Here is a 17,304-nt window from a genome sequence, read left to right as displayed (position 1 = left end):
TGAAAAGTAGATTGTGGTGAACACAAACTAATGAAGTCTACTTGGTTCAAAGGAAACCACTTTGTTAAAAGTGACTTGTGTGCAAGAGTTTTCAGGACTGGATAAAGCTGTTCAGCATGTGCTGAACAACTGGTGTTTTCAGTTAAAAAATCAATTTTCGAGTTTCACGGTCCCCTCCCCTTTGGCAACCTTACTCATATAAAACCATAGGAAGCGACAACAGTTTCGCCACCAACTTCCTTCCTCCCCTATCTGACAGGCCCTTATGTTCTGCAAACACACAAACCGTCACTTTTAAGAAACAATGTTGTTCAATAAAACCATTGACACATAAAATTGTAGCAGGTGATGTCACCTGGAATGTATTCTATGTAGAAAGATCACATATAAATGACTAAACAATACTTTCCCATTACTCCATGCCAGAAAAAAGCCTGATCTGTTTAATCTCTGTATGCTGGGCTGCTATTTACTGTCACGATCAATTTTTAAAAGTTGGCAACCATAACTGCATGCATAGTTGCCACATTTTTTCTTAGCTCCAGTACCTTTAACCCATACACAGCAGGCAGAAATTTAACAGGTGAAGTATCTGCCAGCATCGAGATGCATGCAGGGATGGAAGCACATCACCGGTTGCACTGTTGTTTTACCATGCAGCTGTTAGTGCCTGCAGGGTGCGAGCGTCTTCCTAGGGCTTAGGTTCAAATTCCCACGCAGCCTAATGTTCTTCACGGGATTTTTGGGAGGATAACATGGAGAAAAATATATACCTGCAGAATCCAGAGGATAAAAGTGTTGCAGTATACAGTGGAGTTGAACCAGGATTATTAACAGTTTAATGAGATAATGGGAAAGATATTATTTACAGAGAGACAAGTTCAGTCTGCCTTCAGTGCTCTTGCTGCTGGCTGTTTGTGAGCCCCGCCTCTACGGCAGGACAGGAATAAAAGTAACCAAAGCCCAACTCAAAAGCTGGCCTGGATCAAGGAATGGATTAACCAAAAACACCACAATACCCCGCCCCGAGTACCTTGGAGGAAGGGCAGGATAAAAATATAAACACTCGCAAAATAAATTAGAGGTATAAGACTGGCGCGGGGGGAGGTAGGAGAAGAGCAGAAACAAACGGCTTGCAATGAACAATCCGAAAGCTTTAGCTGCAGCAAAACTATCTCGATGCAGTAAAACAACCCGGTTTCAAAGAAGGGCTTGTTGCTGTTCAGTAAAAACAGCAACCGGGCGAAAAGTCGTTCCTGAGCCAGCACGTGGGAACCGAAAAACGCCGGAACAAATGGTTGCTTGCAGTGTGGCGCCGTCGGCAGCAAAGGCTGGATGACACCAGCTGGCTGCCGCTTCTGCGGGAAGAGGAGAAAGAGAATGGAGCAGCCGCTCCGGGTACTAGAGCTCTACAGCGGGATTGGAGGGATGCACCAGGCCCTGCGAGGTATTTCGTCCTCTCGTGACGACGGACCGCTCGCTCCGGCGGCAGCGGCAACTTGGTGATCTGGCCTGGGGCCAGCTCCCTTGCATTTCCCGAAGGGGTGGGGAGGATGCGTGTTTAGTTGCTCCAACGAGCCGCGGCTGGGAAGGTGGTGGTGGGAAGCGAACATTCCTATGCCAGAGCTCTTGAAGGTGTGGGCTGTAGAGTAAAACGTGTTAGGCTTTAAGGTGCCACCAGACTCTTCGTCACAACAGGCAAACAGGACCAGAGCTCTCACATTTCTTAGCTTTGCATGGCTGTTACCCGGCATCCCATCTCAACCCGTACTGGAAGGTCGCCAGAACTAGCCTGGGGTTGTCCAGGTATTAGCCATAATTTCCATTGACTACTGAAAGCAAGCCTGGGGTTTTTAATGACTTGGCATTCTATTTATTTATTATTATTTCTTGTTTACACAGTCAGGCAGGTGTTATTGACTGGTTTGTTTTATCCAGACAGCGAGTCCTTTCCAAGGACCTGGGATGTCAGAATGTTGTTATCAATATTGTTCTTATTGTTATTATAGATATTGTCACAGAATATAGGCTGTTCCCAGTAATGTTGCTTTTTGTAATTGGCTGATGGTGATTTCTGTGGCCCCTATGGTGTTGAGGTGCTCTTCAAGTTGTTTTGGAATTGCACCTAGGGTGCCAGTTACCACTGGGATTATTTGGGTCTTCTTCTGCCACAGCCTTTCAATTTCAATTTGTAGATCTTTGTATTTGGTGATTTTTTTCTATTTCTTTTTCTTCTATTCTGCTGTCACTTGGTATTGCTATGTCGATTATTTTAACTTGTTTTTCTTTCTTCTCGACTACAGTTATATCTGGTGTATTGTGTGGCAGATGTTTGTCTGTTTGTAGTCAGAAGTCCCATAATATTTTGCATCTTCATTTTCTTCAACTTTATGGTGCCACCAATTTTTGGCTACAGGTAGCTTGTATTTTTTGCAGATGTTCCAGTGTATCATCCTTGCTACCTTGTCATGCCTTTGTTTGTAGTCAGTCTGTGTGATCTTTTTACAACAGCTGATTAGGTGGTCCACTGATTCATCTGCTTCTTTACAAAGGCGGCACTTGCTGTTTGTTGTTGGCTTTTTCTACTTTTGCTCTCATTGCATTTGTTCTTAGTGCCTGTTCTTGTGCAGCCAGTACTAAACCCTCTGTTTCTTTCTTCAAGTTGCCATTCCTAAGCCATTGCCAGGCTGCTGCTGCTGCTACTTCTTCTTCTTCTCCTCCTTCTTCGTCGGGGGAGTAAATTGCAAATGTCCTCTGGCCTTTTTTTATGTCTCCATGGCTGTTGTCTGGCATCCCAGACAACAGAGGACCTGCATGGTGTAGTGGTTAGAGTGCTGGACTAGGACGGGAGACCTGAGTTCAAATCCCCATTCAGCCATGATACTTGCTGGGTGACTCTGGGCCAGTCACTTCTTTCTCAGCCTAACCTACTTCACAGGGTTGTTGTGAGGAGAAACTTAAGTATATAGTACACCTCTCTGGGCTCCTTGGAAATAAATAAATCCCATTCCATACTGTCAGGTACTGTTGCTAAGTGACCCAGTTGAGCTAGGAGCTGAGCTTCAACCTGTTTTGGATGGGGTTGTATATTCCTCCTTGAGAGATCAGATGTTCATTTGAAGAGGTACTATTAGATCTCATTTGGTCTTATTGCTGGGTACTGATAATACAATTATTTCAATATCTGTACAAAGTATCATATGAAATTGTTGGGCCTATCCACATCTCATATACATTCAGATTTTATTTACATGAGGTTATTTTTAATTATTTTATCCGGCCTGAACAAGTAAAAGGAAGCCTCAGCTGAAAATGTTTTTCCTTATTGTATATTCATATGTCAAAATATTTTCAAGGTCTGACTTGAAGTATTTCTGTATATGAGAATAACAATTCCTGAATATGAAAACTGGGCAGAAAGTTTATTAAAGTGTCCATGAACGACCTGTTTAATCATGTTGTCTGGAAATAATTAAGCATGAGCAAAGAAGATAGTATCCCAAATAAACCTTAAATTATTTCTTGCCTTGTGGTTCCTGCTAAACAGTTAACAACTTAATCTTATACATGTCAATGTGGAAGTGAGCAATTTGCCTGGAGCAAAACTTGATTATTAGCCCTTCACCTCTGTGAATGAATTACTACAGCATCTGAGCAACTATTGGTGTCCCAGAATACAGAAATAAAATGCTGTTCATTTCTAAAACTTCCACTTAGAGTTTAAGCCAATGGATGGAGATGATGAACAATTGCTGCCCTGGGCTTCAAGGTCATAGTATACTTTCCTCTTCTTGTGAATTTGCATCAAATGAACCAGTTACAATAAATCCTAATATTAAGGCTGGTTATTCTTTTGTAGCTGTACTAACTGGAATAGATGCAGAGATCTGTGTCTCTGGGAGAGGCTTACATTCTGGTTTATTCCAGAGGTGTATGAAGGGTTATATGTTCTCTGAAATTTACATATCAAGTGACTGCAGCATCATTTGCATGGGAAAATATGGTAAATTAAAAAGGAGCATGAAGGCATATGAGTGCCTTACTATAAACCTTCTATAATGTGTATATATTAGATGTAAAGCTCACTTCCTGTTAAACATTTGGAAACGTGATGGATCTCCATGCTCATTTTATTGAGATGATCAAAGCTTGTAAGTTAAGGCAATGCATATGAATTTACCGAGCAATATATTTTTCTCTTTGATGCAGTCACTGTAATCATTCTCCTTGTAATCATGTTTGTTCTTTTATGTGAAGAAGTAACAAAAACTAGGACACAAGTAAATGTTTATGTTTTTACCTTGGGGGGCAGGGCGGGGGGGAATCCTTGTAAATTCTCCTGATGAAACTAATATTAGTGGCAAAGGTCTCATTAAATATGATGGGACATGAGTATACAAGGCTCCCTGCTTCCATTCAGAGCCTGACCTTATCCGGAGAAGGCCAAATCTAGGCCTGGTCTAGTTTGACATACAATATCTTGCCCTTGTAGCATTGCTCCAATGTCAAATGCAAGGCTGGGTCAATTGGATTTTCTGTTATTGAGAAGACAGCAGCCCCATCTCTGCTGATGGGCTGTCTGCCATGGATCCCTTGATGATGCAGTGTTGCCGCTAGGCACCAGAATGGAATTTATTCACAGGGCAGTCTACTAGTAGAAGACAGGTTGGCCCCTTCCACCATGCAGAGAAGTCTAGTGCTGCTTCTCCTGCAATCAGGCATCATAGCAAAATAGTCTTGTACACATTACAGTATAAGTACTTTGTACAAATTAAACCATAGAACATAAATCTTGAAAAACTGGTTAAACACCTATAACTTTAACTATGCACCTATAGTATAATTAAGCACACACAGACACACCCTTTGGTTTCTGATTTACTAGATATTTCCCTTTTATGCCTTGAAAATCCTAATCTCCAGATGAAGTTCCAGGGACAAAAAAACCACCTGAGGATGCCAAGAATGTGGCATGTGCAAGAGTCACTTCATCTAATGGTTCAGAATGGCATTCAGTAACACAATGCAGTGTTTCTATGATTTCTTGGAATATTACTGGCCAGTCGGTTAAAATTACAGATGCGTCTTTCCTTAATTATATCTCCAAATTTGATATTCTTTTTTTGCGGGAAACTTGGGCCCTTGATGAGTTGATCTGGGATGGTTTTTATTCACTCTGAATAGATGCCACTCCAAGTGATAAAAGGGGTAAATCAAAGGGTGGACTAGGGCTGCTTTTTGCCACAAATTTACATGTCAAGTTGACCAAACTGCCTCCCCTCAATCAGTGGGTACTAGCTGTCTTAATCAAGTTTAAACATTGTATTCTTTTGCTAATAAATATATCTCTCTCCTCTCAGCGACTTCATGCCCAGATAAAAGATAAATGGCAAGAACTTGAAAAGTATATTGCATATGTAAAAACTGGGGAGATTTGAATGCTAGAACAGGGCCCAGTGACATTGCTTTTTATGCCAAGTACCATAGTTGTTCCCCATAATTCAGATGATAATGGTGGACTTCCAATTCGGTGCTTGAAAGATAAGTCTTGTAAACTGGCAGGTTTATGTTTGGTCCAAATGATAAATTGCTTGGATGTATGTATTTTAAATGGTCCAATAGAGGGTGATAGCCCTAGCAAATTGACTCATTGGACTGGGTCAAACTCAACAACAATTGATTATTTTCTGGTCATTCGTAATATGTTAAATTATGATGAACATCTAGAGGTTGAGTGTCACCTGTCTTGAAATTAAAATCTCTTGGATGGCAGTCACATGCCGAGTCTGTATTCCAGCCAAGAACTCAAGCAGATTGTAGAGCCTCTAGGTTCAGGTGTGTGAACCAGTTGAATAACTACTTCTGAACTGCTTAAATCAGATGTTTTCCAGCCTTCGCGTTCTTCAGTATTACACCCAGCCCTGGAAGACTCAATTATTGATAACTATAATATGCTTACTAAGAAGTTGGAGAGTTTGCTAGTAAAGTTTTTTCAAAATTTCTAACCTAGATCTAATAGATGGTGTGATCATGAGTGTATTAATGCCAAGAAAGCACTAATTTCATGCTAAAAACTGTACAAGGCTAACTCAACGTTTATTTCTTCACAGTTGATATTAGCAAAGAATAGGCACTGGGAATCTAAAACCTTGCTTAAGAACAAAAAAAGCTTAGAGAAGTCTAAGCTTACTTCTGCACCCCACTGCTTGTAAAAACCTTTGTGCTAAGGCTTTATTTGGACCAGACCAATAAGAACCTTTCCGGGTGCGGGGGTGGAAGTGTCCACTGATGTACGCAAGTTGCATGAGCTTCAGCATTCATTCACAAAAGAAAACATTTTTACAAAAATTCAGGTTCACCTTAGCAGTGTCCCCAATTCACAAATGTTTCCTTTTTCTTTCCTTTTTTGGAGGAGGGAGCGGTTTTTTTCTAAGTAAAATTGACAGAAGCGTCTTGCATGGGATCTAGTCAGTTTCATGACTTCATTGGAATTGTTCTGTGATTAAAATGCTCAAACTGAGAAGAATGATTGCCTTGTTTTCTAGACGGGAATTACATCACATGATGCACATTACAAGCAACAGCATAACCCATGCGATAAAAATAATGTTGTGATTAATTTGTAGGTCAACTCCTTTTCCTTTACTTGACGATTGTTCAAAGATTGCAGCCTTTCCTCTTAACTGTGTTTTTAACGGCGTATGTTGGGAAATGGCCAAAAAGGGGCGGGGGACAGAAAGTGTGCGACCAAGCATTTGATTTGGAGTCAATCAGCCTTTTAAAATCTGAACTGGACAAATGAACGACATCAGGTCATGTCCCCTCCAGTGCACCATAATCTAGCTATGACTGTTGTATTGGTGCTAGACATTATATTGTAGAAGTTGCGTAACAGTTTCTACGTACTGTGGATAGGTTCTTCTACAATGGCAGTGTAATCCTGCCTTGTGGGATTTCTGTTTCCTCTAATTTTCTATAGAAATGATCACCATTGTAACAACTAAGACCCCTGCTAACTTGGCAGAGAGGCACCTTTTGATGTGGTGATTCTCTTTACTTAGCAGGGGGAGAGTAACTGGCCCTATTCGCCCCCAGCACTGTACCTCCAGTGTCTGTTGCTGGTGTCTATCTTATGTTTCTTTTTAGATTGTGAGCCCTTTGGGGACAGGGATCCATCTTATTTATGTATTATTTCTCTGTGTAAACCACCCTGAGCTATTTTTGGAAGGGCGGTATAGAAATCGAAATAACAACAACAACAATTAAATAATGGATTTATACTTCAGTCAAACAACAAAATTTGCCAAAAATAAAGTTACAGAGACTTGATCAGACGTGAGTCCCAAACAGAAAATATTCCCCCCGCCCGCAACTTGTTAGGAACATAGGATCATAGGAAACTGCCATATACTGAGTCAGACCATTGGTCTATCTCGTTCAGTATTGTCTTCACGGACTGGCAGCGGCTTCTCCAAGGTTGCAGGCAGGAATCTCTCTCAGCCCTATCTTGGAGATGCTGCCACGGAGGGAACTTGAAACCTTCTGCACTTCCCAGAGCAGCCCCATCCCCTGAGGGCAATATCTTATAGTGCTCACACTTCTAGTCTCCCTTTCATATGCAACCAGGGTGGACCCCTGCTTAGCTAAGGGGACAAGTCATGCCTGCTACCACAAGACCAGCTCTCCTCTCTGGTTTTGTTTGAGAGTTCTTTCCCCCACACTGATGTCCAACCAGAATCTGGAATCTCAAGTTCTGTATCTTGATCCTTCTGGGCTGGTGTTGAGACACAATCTTCTGCTGTTGCTGTCCCCTCTTCTTGTACATCTGAAATCATCTTTAAGTAAAGACTTATCAAACAACTGTTCTCACAGGAGCTCTCTTGGCAGAGACCTTCTCCTTCAGGTTCTCTGAATCCACTGAGGATTGCACCTTTCCCCCCATATTTGGTAGTCCCTACTCAGCTGTGCAGTCCCCTATCAGACAAGGGCATCAAATCTTTTAACCCTTAAAGAGCAGCGGTCACAGTTGCATTTGCTTCTAAGCTAAGAAGCCGTTTCAGTACCCCACACTAGATGTCAGTGTTAACTTACCTGTATCGTAATCTCAGGTGCTGGTTAATCTCTATAGGAGAACAAGGTATATTTATATGAATCATACAGGTACAATGTTCTGTGATGGCCACTTGTCTGGAATATTAAGGGAGACAATAATAGTGTACATATTTTGAAAATGTTTATTCAAGAGGAGCTTTTATATCCAATTATGTTTTCTCTTCCTCATGGTATTTGGATCCTATGTAAAGCAAAACTTCTTGAGTTTGCAGGAATGACAAGCTTTGAAGTGAAGACTCCATTCATGGCCTGAAAGTTTGTTTCATCCTTGCTTCTGTGCAAGATAGCTGCAAGTGTTGAGGACTCTCTGGACTGATGGAGAGAGTGCAGCTTCTCCTTCTTTTCCTCCCAGAGTGTGCAAGAGGCAGGCAAAGGTCATGATCCTATATTGTTAAAGGGAAGTAGACCCCACTGAACACAGTGGGATCAGGCTGTAGCCAAGGCTGGCTGTCTCTTCTCCCGCCTCCTTCTAGGCTCTCTTAGGCTCTGTTCACAACAGGCTTCACTGCCACCATCACAATGCAATACAGGATATTAAGAAGCAGCTGGGGGTTTTTCCTTGCACTTGCATATGGTAACAAATATCATCCCACCTATATTATCATCCCGTTCTGACATTAGCCAACATGCACGTAAGTGAATTGCATGCACATTCTTCCCCATTTTACCCTCTGCTGCATCTTCCTGCCCTTCCTCTGTGTTGAATTTCAAATTGTAAACTTCTTGGGGCAGGGACCTGTTTACTGTATTGTTACTCCACAAAGCACCATGCATAATGATAATGCTATATACATCTTTCTTTCTTTTTGGAAAGAGCTGGAAATGTTATGATCCTCATGGATACCTAACTGGAGCACCTGTGGGTGAGAGGGAGATACCGGGAGTGCTGGGGTAACTTGTGGACGTGTCAATTTCACAAAAGTCTTAATTTATTAATTTATTTTATATACCGCCTGATTCCAAAGGCTCTAGGTGATTCACAAAAACAAACACAATAGAAACAGAATACATCCAACTGTTTTGTTTGTTTGTTTGTTACATTTATAACCTGCTCTTCCTCCAAGGAGCTCAGAGTGATGTACATGCTTATTTTTATCCTCACAACAACCCTGTGAGGTAGGTTAGGCTGAGAGAGCCAGCATGGTGTAGTGGTTAGAGTGCTGGACTAGGACCGGGGAGACCCGAGTTCAAATCCCCATTCAGCCATTATACTTGCTGGGTGACTCTGGGCCAGTCACTTCTCTCTCAGCCTAACCTCCTTCACAGGGTTGTTGTGAGGAGAAACATAAGTATGTAATACACTGCTCTGGACTCCTTGGAGGAAGAGCAGGATATAAAATGTAAAAAATAAAAATAACAAATAAAATTACTGGCCCAGAGTCACCCAGTGAGTTTCATGGGGTTTTGAATGGGGTTTTGAGCTGGGTCTTCCTGGTCCTAGTCCAAACCTCAACCAGTACGCTATTCTATTAAACAACAATTAAAAATCTAAAACATTCAGGAAACATTTTAAAAAATGAAGTGGGCAAAATAATCCCCAAACTGCCATGCTGTAACTCAAAGGAGCAGAATGTTCATGGACTCAGGCCAGTTAACAGACAACCAAGTGGATGGAGCTAATGGAACTTGGCTGGTAGGAGGGGGGAAAGGTGGGCTTGAACAAAAAAAAAGGGGGGGGATTTCTTAGGTTCAATATTCCTTCAAGACAGTCACAACTCTTTCTGCTTCTGAGGGGAAAATGTGCCCAAAGCTTTCACCATGCTCACACATAGTCTCAGGTAATGCATATTTACCAGGAGAGCTGGTCTTGTGGTAGCAAGCATGAATTGTACCCTTTGCTAAGCAGGTCTACCCTGGTTTGCATTTGCATGGGAGATTGTATGTGTGAGCACTGTAAGATATTATCCTTAGGGGATGGAGCTGCTTGGGGAACAGCATCTGCCTGCTTTCATGCAGAAGGTTCCAAGTTCCCTCCTTGGCATTTCCAAAATAGGTCTGAGAGAGATTTCCACCTGCAACTTTGGAGATATTATTGCAACCTTGAAGAAGCCACTGCCAGTCTGTGTAGACAATACTGAGCTAGATGGACCAATGGTCTGACTTGGTGAAAGGTGTTGGAAATTCTCTGTGGTGAGAGAATCCCTTTCTCATTATTGCAGAGTGCACAGAGGCACAACACAGCGGATTTAGTTAGGCATGCGTGTATGCTGAGAGTAAAGTAACTTGGAGCCAATTCATAGTTTCAAATCAATATATAAGGCATTTATTAAGGAACTCCATTCTAGATAGGAAAGTGAGGAGTTAGGATCTCTAATCTATCTATCTAGTTGGATGCAGATGGATTCTGCATCTTCTCTGCACATATGGTGCAGGGAGAGAGGCTTGCCATGTTGCAAGGTAGAAGGGCAGGTAGGGAAGAGAGAGAGAGAAAGGAAGTTAGTCCCTGAGATTAGCAATCTACATATCAAAGGGATAGTATCAGAGCAGTGGAGAAGTGATGACAAAATGTCTTGACCCTCTAGCCCTCTGACTTACTAGTCTGTCCTCCCCTGTCTGAGACAAGAGACAGCGCAAAGTCCTCTAACTTCCAACAGAAGGCAGTTTCCTATGTTTGTTCTTATGTTGATATACTACAACGTTTTGTTGTGGGTTCATAAAGGCAAAGGTAAAGTTGTGTCGTTGACTCAGTGTCGACTCCTGGTGACCACAGAACCATGTGGTTTACTTTGGTAGAATACAGGAGGGGTTTGCCACTGCCATCTCCCATGCAGTATGAGATGATGCCTTTCAGCATCTTCCTATATCACTGCTGCCCGATATAGGTGTTTCCCATAGTCTGGGAAATATACCAGCGGGGATTCGAACCAGCAACCTCTTACTCACTAGGCAAATTACTTCCCCGCTGTGCCATTAGGTGGCTGTGGGTTCATACTTGTACAATAATAATAGACTATATGAAGTATCATAAATTAGTGGCAAAGGAAAGAGGGTGTGCTTAATATCTAGAAGTTGATTGAAAACTCTCACTGTGATCTTAGAAGAAGTTGAATTTCCTACTTCTGCTACTCTGTATGTATATGAATTTCTGGTTAATTTGTGTGTGAGTGTATATGTGTGTGTGTGTGTATTTTGAAAAGATGCCTTTTTGTCATTATATCCTTCAGAATATGGTGTCTCATGTGAACAGCTGGCTGCTAGACTGCCAACAGTCTGTTCTTTGCTAATGTGTCAATCTAGCAATGAAAATGGGCTGGAAGTTTAAGGCAAAGGATATATTATTCAATTCCAGACTTGTTTAACTTTCTAAAAAGCCATCCTTCCACTTATCACAGCTCACGCTGCATACGTGTGACTCAAGTTCAATGACAACTTTACTGTGACCCTGTTAGTCAACTGATAAAGAGAAATTACTGTTTGGTTTCAAGGGAATGTGGGCTGTTCAGCAGTTCAGCAGTTCTCGCATGTAGTGTCACATTGACCTCAAAAGGCTCATTTTGTAGAAGACTGGAATAGTGTGGAAATACATTGTTTCAAGTTTTCCGTGTTTACAAATTTTTGAATACATATTGGTTTTCTTTTCTGTTTTCATTCTAAAATAGATGACTTGCAGTTTTATTTCAAGGTCTGGATTAGCACAATTGAGTTTGGAGGACTCTACTCTTAATTAAATGATTTTTTTAAAAAAGTGAAGGTATATTTTCCAAAGCTGATCCCCCTCCCTGCACTTGTCTCCACTGGAATTCTAGGAAGTGGTATTCCTTCAGAAATTGTTGCGGCTGTTGATGTGAATACAGTGGCGAATGAAGTTTACATGCACAACTTCCCCACCACACCACTGTGGCCTAAGACAATTGAGGTGAGTAATAATAGGAGAGCTGGTTCTTGTGAGAACAAGCATGAATAGTCCCCCTTTGCTAAGCAGGGTCTGCCTTGGCTTGCATTTGACTGGGAGACTATATAAGCACTGTCAGATATTCCATAGGGGATGGGGCCACTCTGGGAAGAGCATCCTCATGCTTGCATGCAGAAGGTTCCAAGTTCTCTTCCTGGTAAGTTCTCTCCAGATAGGGTTGAGGGAGACTCCTGCCTGCAGCCTTGGAGAAGCTGCTGCCAGTCTGTGCAGACAATACTGACCTAGATGGACCAATGGTTTGACTCAGTATAAGGTAGCTTCCTATCCTCTATAATAAAGTGCCTGGTTGTCCGCCCGTGTCCTCCGGTGTCTGTGCCCGTGTCTCCCTTGGCTGTTCTGGGCATGCGCGGAGCGCATGCCCAGAACGTCCGAGGGAGAAACAGCCGCAGGCACCAGGCGGCCATGTTGGCCAGTTGGTCGGCCCGGCCGAGGGGAGGCCGGAGGCAGCCACGGGGAGGGCAGAGGCAGCGGCGGCGGGTCCAGCCTGGCTGCGGGGAGAGGAGAGGCGGTGGCGGGTCTGGCCCGCCCGCCGAAAAGGGCAGAGCAGTGTCACGTGGTTCCTGTGGGTGGGGCCAAGAACCATCTGCCATGCTGTGAAGTACCACCATTGGTACTCATACTGTACCACTTGGTTGAGAAGTATTGGATTAGACCAGGACAACTTCAGCCCTCCAGCTATTTTGGATTACAACTCCTAAGATCCCAGCCACAGTGGCCAATAGGGATGATGGAAGTGTAGTCCAATATCTGCAAGAGGGCCAAAGTTTTGCATCCCTGGATTAGATAATATTGGCCTAGGTCAAATGGACCAGTGGTCTGAGTCCAAATAATAGGATCATGTGCTTCAGACAACCATGCACTTGGATTGTACACTTGGATTGTGTCATCCTTTTGGCCATTTAGAAGCAATCCCAGAGTTGTGGCTGTCATCTTTTGAAGAAGATTTTTTGGTCATTAGCAAGGCTACTTACTTGTAAGGCAAGCATCACTGCTTGAACATTACTAGCTATCTCAAAAACACAATTTTAACCAATTCTACACAATAATCTTGAATGCATTTGTGCTTTGAGATGTTTTTCTATTGATTTGTTGGGGTTCTTTTTAGTTTGACCTGTTAATCTCATTGAGAGAATCAGGTGCTGTTTCTGCTGCTCTGTTAAAGTGATTAGCTAATAAAATCCTGGGCTATGCACATTCCTACTGACATCACTATGGTGGCTGGCCCTTTGACAAGACTTAACCATAAGTGCAAATCTGCAGAGAACAATGTGTGTGTGTTTTCAGCAATGAGTGTTATTCCACACCTGGAATCGGCAGCATTTCATTTTTTAAGCTCAGGTAATGCAGGTGATAGAATGTGACCCAAATGATTTACAATTCAAGAATAAATACTGACATCCTATCCATAACAGACAATGCCTCATTAATCTCTTCCCTTTTCAGGGCATATCACTGAAGGAGTTTAACAGATTATGTTTTGATATGATTTTGATGAGTCCTCCTTGTCAACCTTTTACAAGGTAGGTATTTAAAGCACCCAAATCAAACACCCTGCTTCTATTAAAAAGATAGGGGAAATTACTTTTTACTTTTTCTAAAATATTTTAGAATACAAAGTATAATTCAAGGACAAATATATTGTAGCATAAGTCATACTTTTAGTCTTTTAATTATGCTGGTTGACAACCACAGCAGCATCTACAGAAGTAGCCAGGCTGCGTCCTCACACAGAGCGGCTAATCTAAATTCAGCAAAGTATTGCCAAGCAGTGGAATGGGGAGTGATTTTAGCTTTCCACCCCTGTCTCATAAGTGCTTTTTGACTTCCAAAAATATGTCCCTGGGAGTCACACAACCCTCAGGGACATATTTTTTTGAGGGCAAAGAGCACTTATGGAGGCAGGGAAGAGCAGCAAAAATAACTCCCCTCATCCCATGCACATTCTGCTGCTCATCAACATTCTGGCCAAGTTCAGAGCAGCCTCTTGGAGTGAGGATACACCTTCCCCCCCACATACTTCTGTTTTTAATGTTTGCAGAGATGTACAAAAGAAAATAGTTCCAAAAAAAACCCAGATAGAATTCAGCTCAGGAACAAATATGACTCAATTTAGAAAATCTGTATATATAATTATAAAATCAAGATTATTTTCAGTCTTTCAGTTCTTGTGTATGTAGATTTTTGGGCATCTTGTAAAAGATAACCTTGCTCCAACATTGTAACCAGTGCTCCAGATAGAAGCACTTAGAGATGGGAAGCCAGCTTGTCCTGTACCAGCAATTCCCAAACTTTATCAAACCAACATTTAATTTTTAGAGGGTCCCTCTTTAAGTAAACGAATATTAAATGTAATAAAATAAAAGTAACAGTTCAGATGGCCTGTTAGCTGGAGGGAAGAAGGCAGCATCTTGAACCTAGATGCCTTGCCAGGTAATTATGGGTGCTAATCTCCTGTTCGACTGAGGGAAAGGGGATCTTTTAACAGTGGTGCATAAGTAACTGCCTCCTGTTCCCAAGATAAGGTCTCCTGTTTTAAAATCTGTAATTTGTACAAGACTGGAGAAAAGGGGGAAATCAGAAACCTCACACCTTAAGCAAGGCAAAACAGAGCTGAATAAATGTCAGACTTGCTTGTAGGTACACCTGCAAGAATGAAAATAATAACTTGGCACATGTGAATGAGATTTGAATCCCATGCAGTTAAACCTGGGAGGTGCCATTCCCACTGAACACCATGAGACGTTTCTGAATAAGCATACATAAGATTATGTTGCATGTGAATGGTCAATCCAAATGACTCTTGATGGTATTTGAATGTAACCTGTTGTAGCTCTGAATAAAGAATGCACCAAAATTAGGCCCATTGTCCTATATACTTTGCCATCTGTGCTCTCTTTCTCTAAGAATCGGCCGACAGGGTGATATTTCTGATCCCAGGACCCGGAGTTTTCTCTACATTCTTGATATTCTTCCAAGGTAATAATTTTAATAATTTAAACTTCTGGAGTAATTCTCTGCAGTTTTCAGCTAGCTGCAAGTTATTGATATTATTACAAGTCTGCTAATCATACTAAGTCGCTGACATAATTCCTTAGGTTAGTAGACAAAAAAGGTATGTCTTACAGTACATGGTACAGAAGATAGGTTTATTAATCCAGGTAGCGTAAATCTCAAAATGTTTTGACCCATTGGCTCTTGATTCGCGGAATGGACTACCCAAGGCATTGCAGCAGCAACAACAACAAAATTCACCCCCGCCACCCTTTATACCTTAAGAAGAGCCTGGTTTGGGTGGGAGACTATCTGGAAATACAGGAGATGCTTCTAATTTTTCTTGTGCTTAAGTAAAGAAGTAGTCTCTCTCATGCGTTTGTTTTTAGATTCTTTCCCCACCTCCTAACTTCACTGGATTTGTGTTCTGCAGAGATAGTGCTCTGCAGAAGATAGTGCTTTTATAAATAGCCCGTCTTTAAAGAGCCAAGCCTAGATGTAGACCGCCAATAGGTGACTGAGCTGTAGGAATTGGCAACACAAATGCCATTCCTCCTTCTTTGCCTGCAATAATGTGATAATTATTGGAACATCATTTATTTATACAGCAGCGAATAGAAATATGCAACCCTTAGCTTATCTGTATGCTTCAGAACCCTTTGCTAGCACAGAGGTTTTGCAGAGCATGAATTGATGTCAAGAAGGTTCTTTGAGGGTAGGGAGTTCTTTGAGAGCTTCAGGCTTTGTATGTATACAAGGAGAATGTCAAGATTTGAACATGACCTAAAACGCATAAAGATAAGGTGTCTGGTTTTTTAACAGTGGTGCAACAAGCTTTGAAGGGGCTTGTGTGCAAGAATTGAACATGGGCCCCCTGTGATGATTCCCCCATAGGGATCAATGGGAAACTCAAAATGGTTAATAACTCCTGAATGACTGGACAGAAAGCTCTGAAATTTCACATGGCACTCTTCCATGCTGATAGCATGAAATGTGTGGACTTTCAAGGATATTGGTTCACTTGTTTGTTTTTAATTATTATTATTTTTAAAAGTTTAAAACTGTAGAAGTGTCATAATTGTTTTGTTTCATGGCTGCAAGTTACAAAAAGTTCCAGAACTGAAACCATCATTTAAACCTCATTTGGAGGAAAATGCCCTTTGCCTTCATATCAAAGGAATAGAAACTCCCACTTTGCACCCCATGTTATAACTCCAAACTAACTGGGCAGGTAGTTCTTTATATAGTGGTCACACATGGTGGTAGCATTAAAAGTGTGAACTTTCAGGGAGATCAGCCTACCCGTTGATCTTTGATGAATTATTTTTTTTAAAAAAATAAAACTTACTTTAAAATTCATTAAAAATCAATGGGTGGACCAATCTTCCAAACTTCACACACTTAACTCTGTTGTCATATAGGAACAATTTCAGAGCTATAGGGAAATTATCTAATTTAAGCTGGAAATTTGGAAGTGGCTTCCCTTAGTGGTGACCCATATTTTCTCAATTGTAGACCCACCCTGGTTTTTGGTTATTGTGCCTTTTGGTAGAATGAATTATCTGCAGTAATTTACTTGGGTGTCTTGGCTTTTGGAGAAAAGCTTTTTCTCCATTTTATTTTAATTTGAGAGATTAAAATGATGTGCATTGAGATATTGGTTGGGATGATAGTTGGTCAGAGATTCTCAAACTTGGGTCCACAGATTATGTTGGACTAAAACTCCCATTATTCCCAGTCACAATGACTATTGTAGTGCTGCTGATCTGCGGCTCCAAGGTTGGGACCCCCTGCTATAGGTAGAATGCAATGATTAAAACAACAGTTTTTGCTTTACAACTATAATATAAACATTGTTTTTCAGGCTCACGAAGCTACCAAAATATGTACTTTTAGAAAATGTCAAAGGCTTTGAAACCTCTACTGCCAGGTATGATGGAATCAACATGACACTCCTTTTCTTATTTGTTGGCAGGAAAGCATTACAGAAATAATGCAAAAGACATTTTCTGGCTGAAAAAAAGAAAACTATTTGCTGATAGAGGATTTGACTTATGGTGGGGCGGGGAGTTTGACTTTGAACCAGGGATATTGCCATGTGAGAATGAGGTCCACATAAGAACAGCGCTGCTGGATCAGGACCAAGGCCCATCTAGTCCAGCATCCTGTTTCACACAGTGGCCCACCAGATGCCTCTTGGAAGAACACAGGCATGCTATGAGGGATACCCTCTCGCCTGCTGTTGCTCCCCTGCAACTGGTACTGAGAGTCATCCTGCCTCTGAGGCT

The 17,304-nt window shown here is 41.7% G+C and overlaps 1 protein-coding gene across 3 annotated transcripts in view; it reads left to right on the top strand.

Moving 5' to 3' along the window:
• The first annotated feature begins 962 nt into the window (after positions 1–962).
• The window catches only part of TRDMT1 (tRNA aspartic acid methyltransferase 1), a 29,856-nt gene continuing 13,514 nt past the window's right edge, over positions 963–17,304 (top strand). Inside the window, exons 1-5 of one of the 3 annotated variants that reach the window (XM_053265551.1) lie at positions 963–1,447; positions 11,859–11,968; positions 13,469–13,545; positions 14,930–15,001; positions 16,881–16,946. In XM_053265551.1, coding sequence (XP_053121526.1) covers positions 1,336–1,447; positions 11,859–11,968; positions 13,469–13,545; positions 14,930–15,001; positions 16,881–16,946 — 437 coding nt within the window. In that variant the 5' untranslated portion in view covers positions 963–1,335. Of the gene's footprint in view, positions 1,448–1,510; positions 1,807–11,858; positions 11,969–13,468; positions 13,546–14,929; positions 15,002–16,880; positions 16,947–17,304 lie in introns of those variants that run through there. The other 2 variants (XM_053265549.1, XM_053265550.1) reach the window with 2 other exon arrangements.

Source organism: Hemicordylus capensis, chromosome 6 (genome assembly GCF_027244095.1).
Source record: "Hemicordylus capensis ecotype Gifberg chromosome 6, rHemCap1.1.pri, whole genome shotgun sequence".
NCBI lineage: Eukaryota > Metazoa > Chordata > Lepidosauria > Squamata > Cordylidae > Hemicordylus > Hemicordylus capensis.
This window is presented reverse-complemented; position numbering and strand designations above follow the sequence as displayed.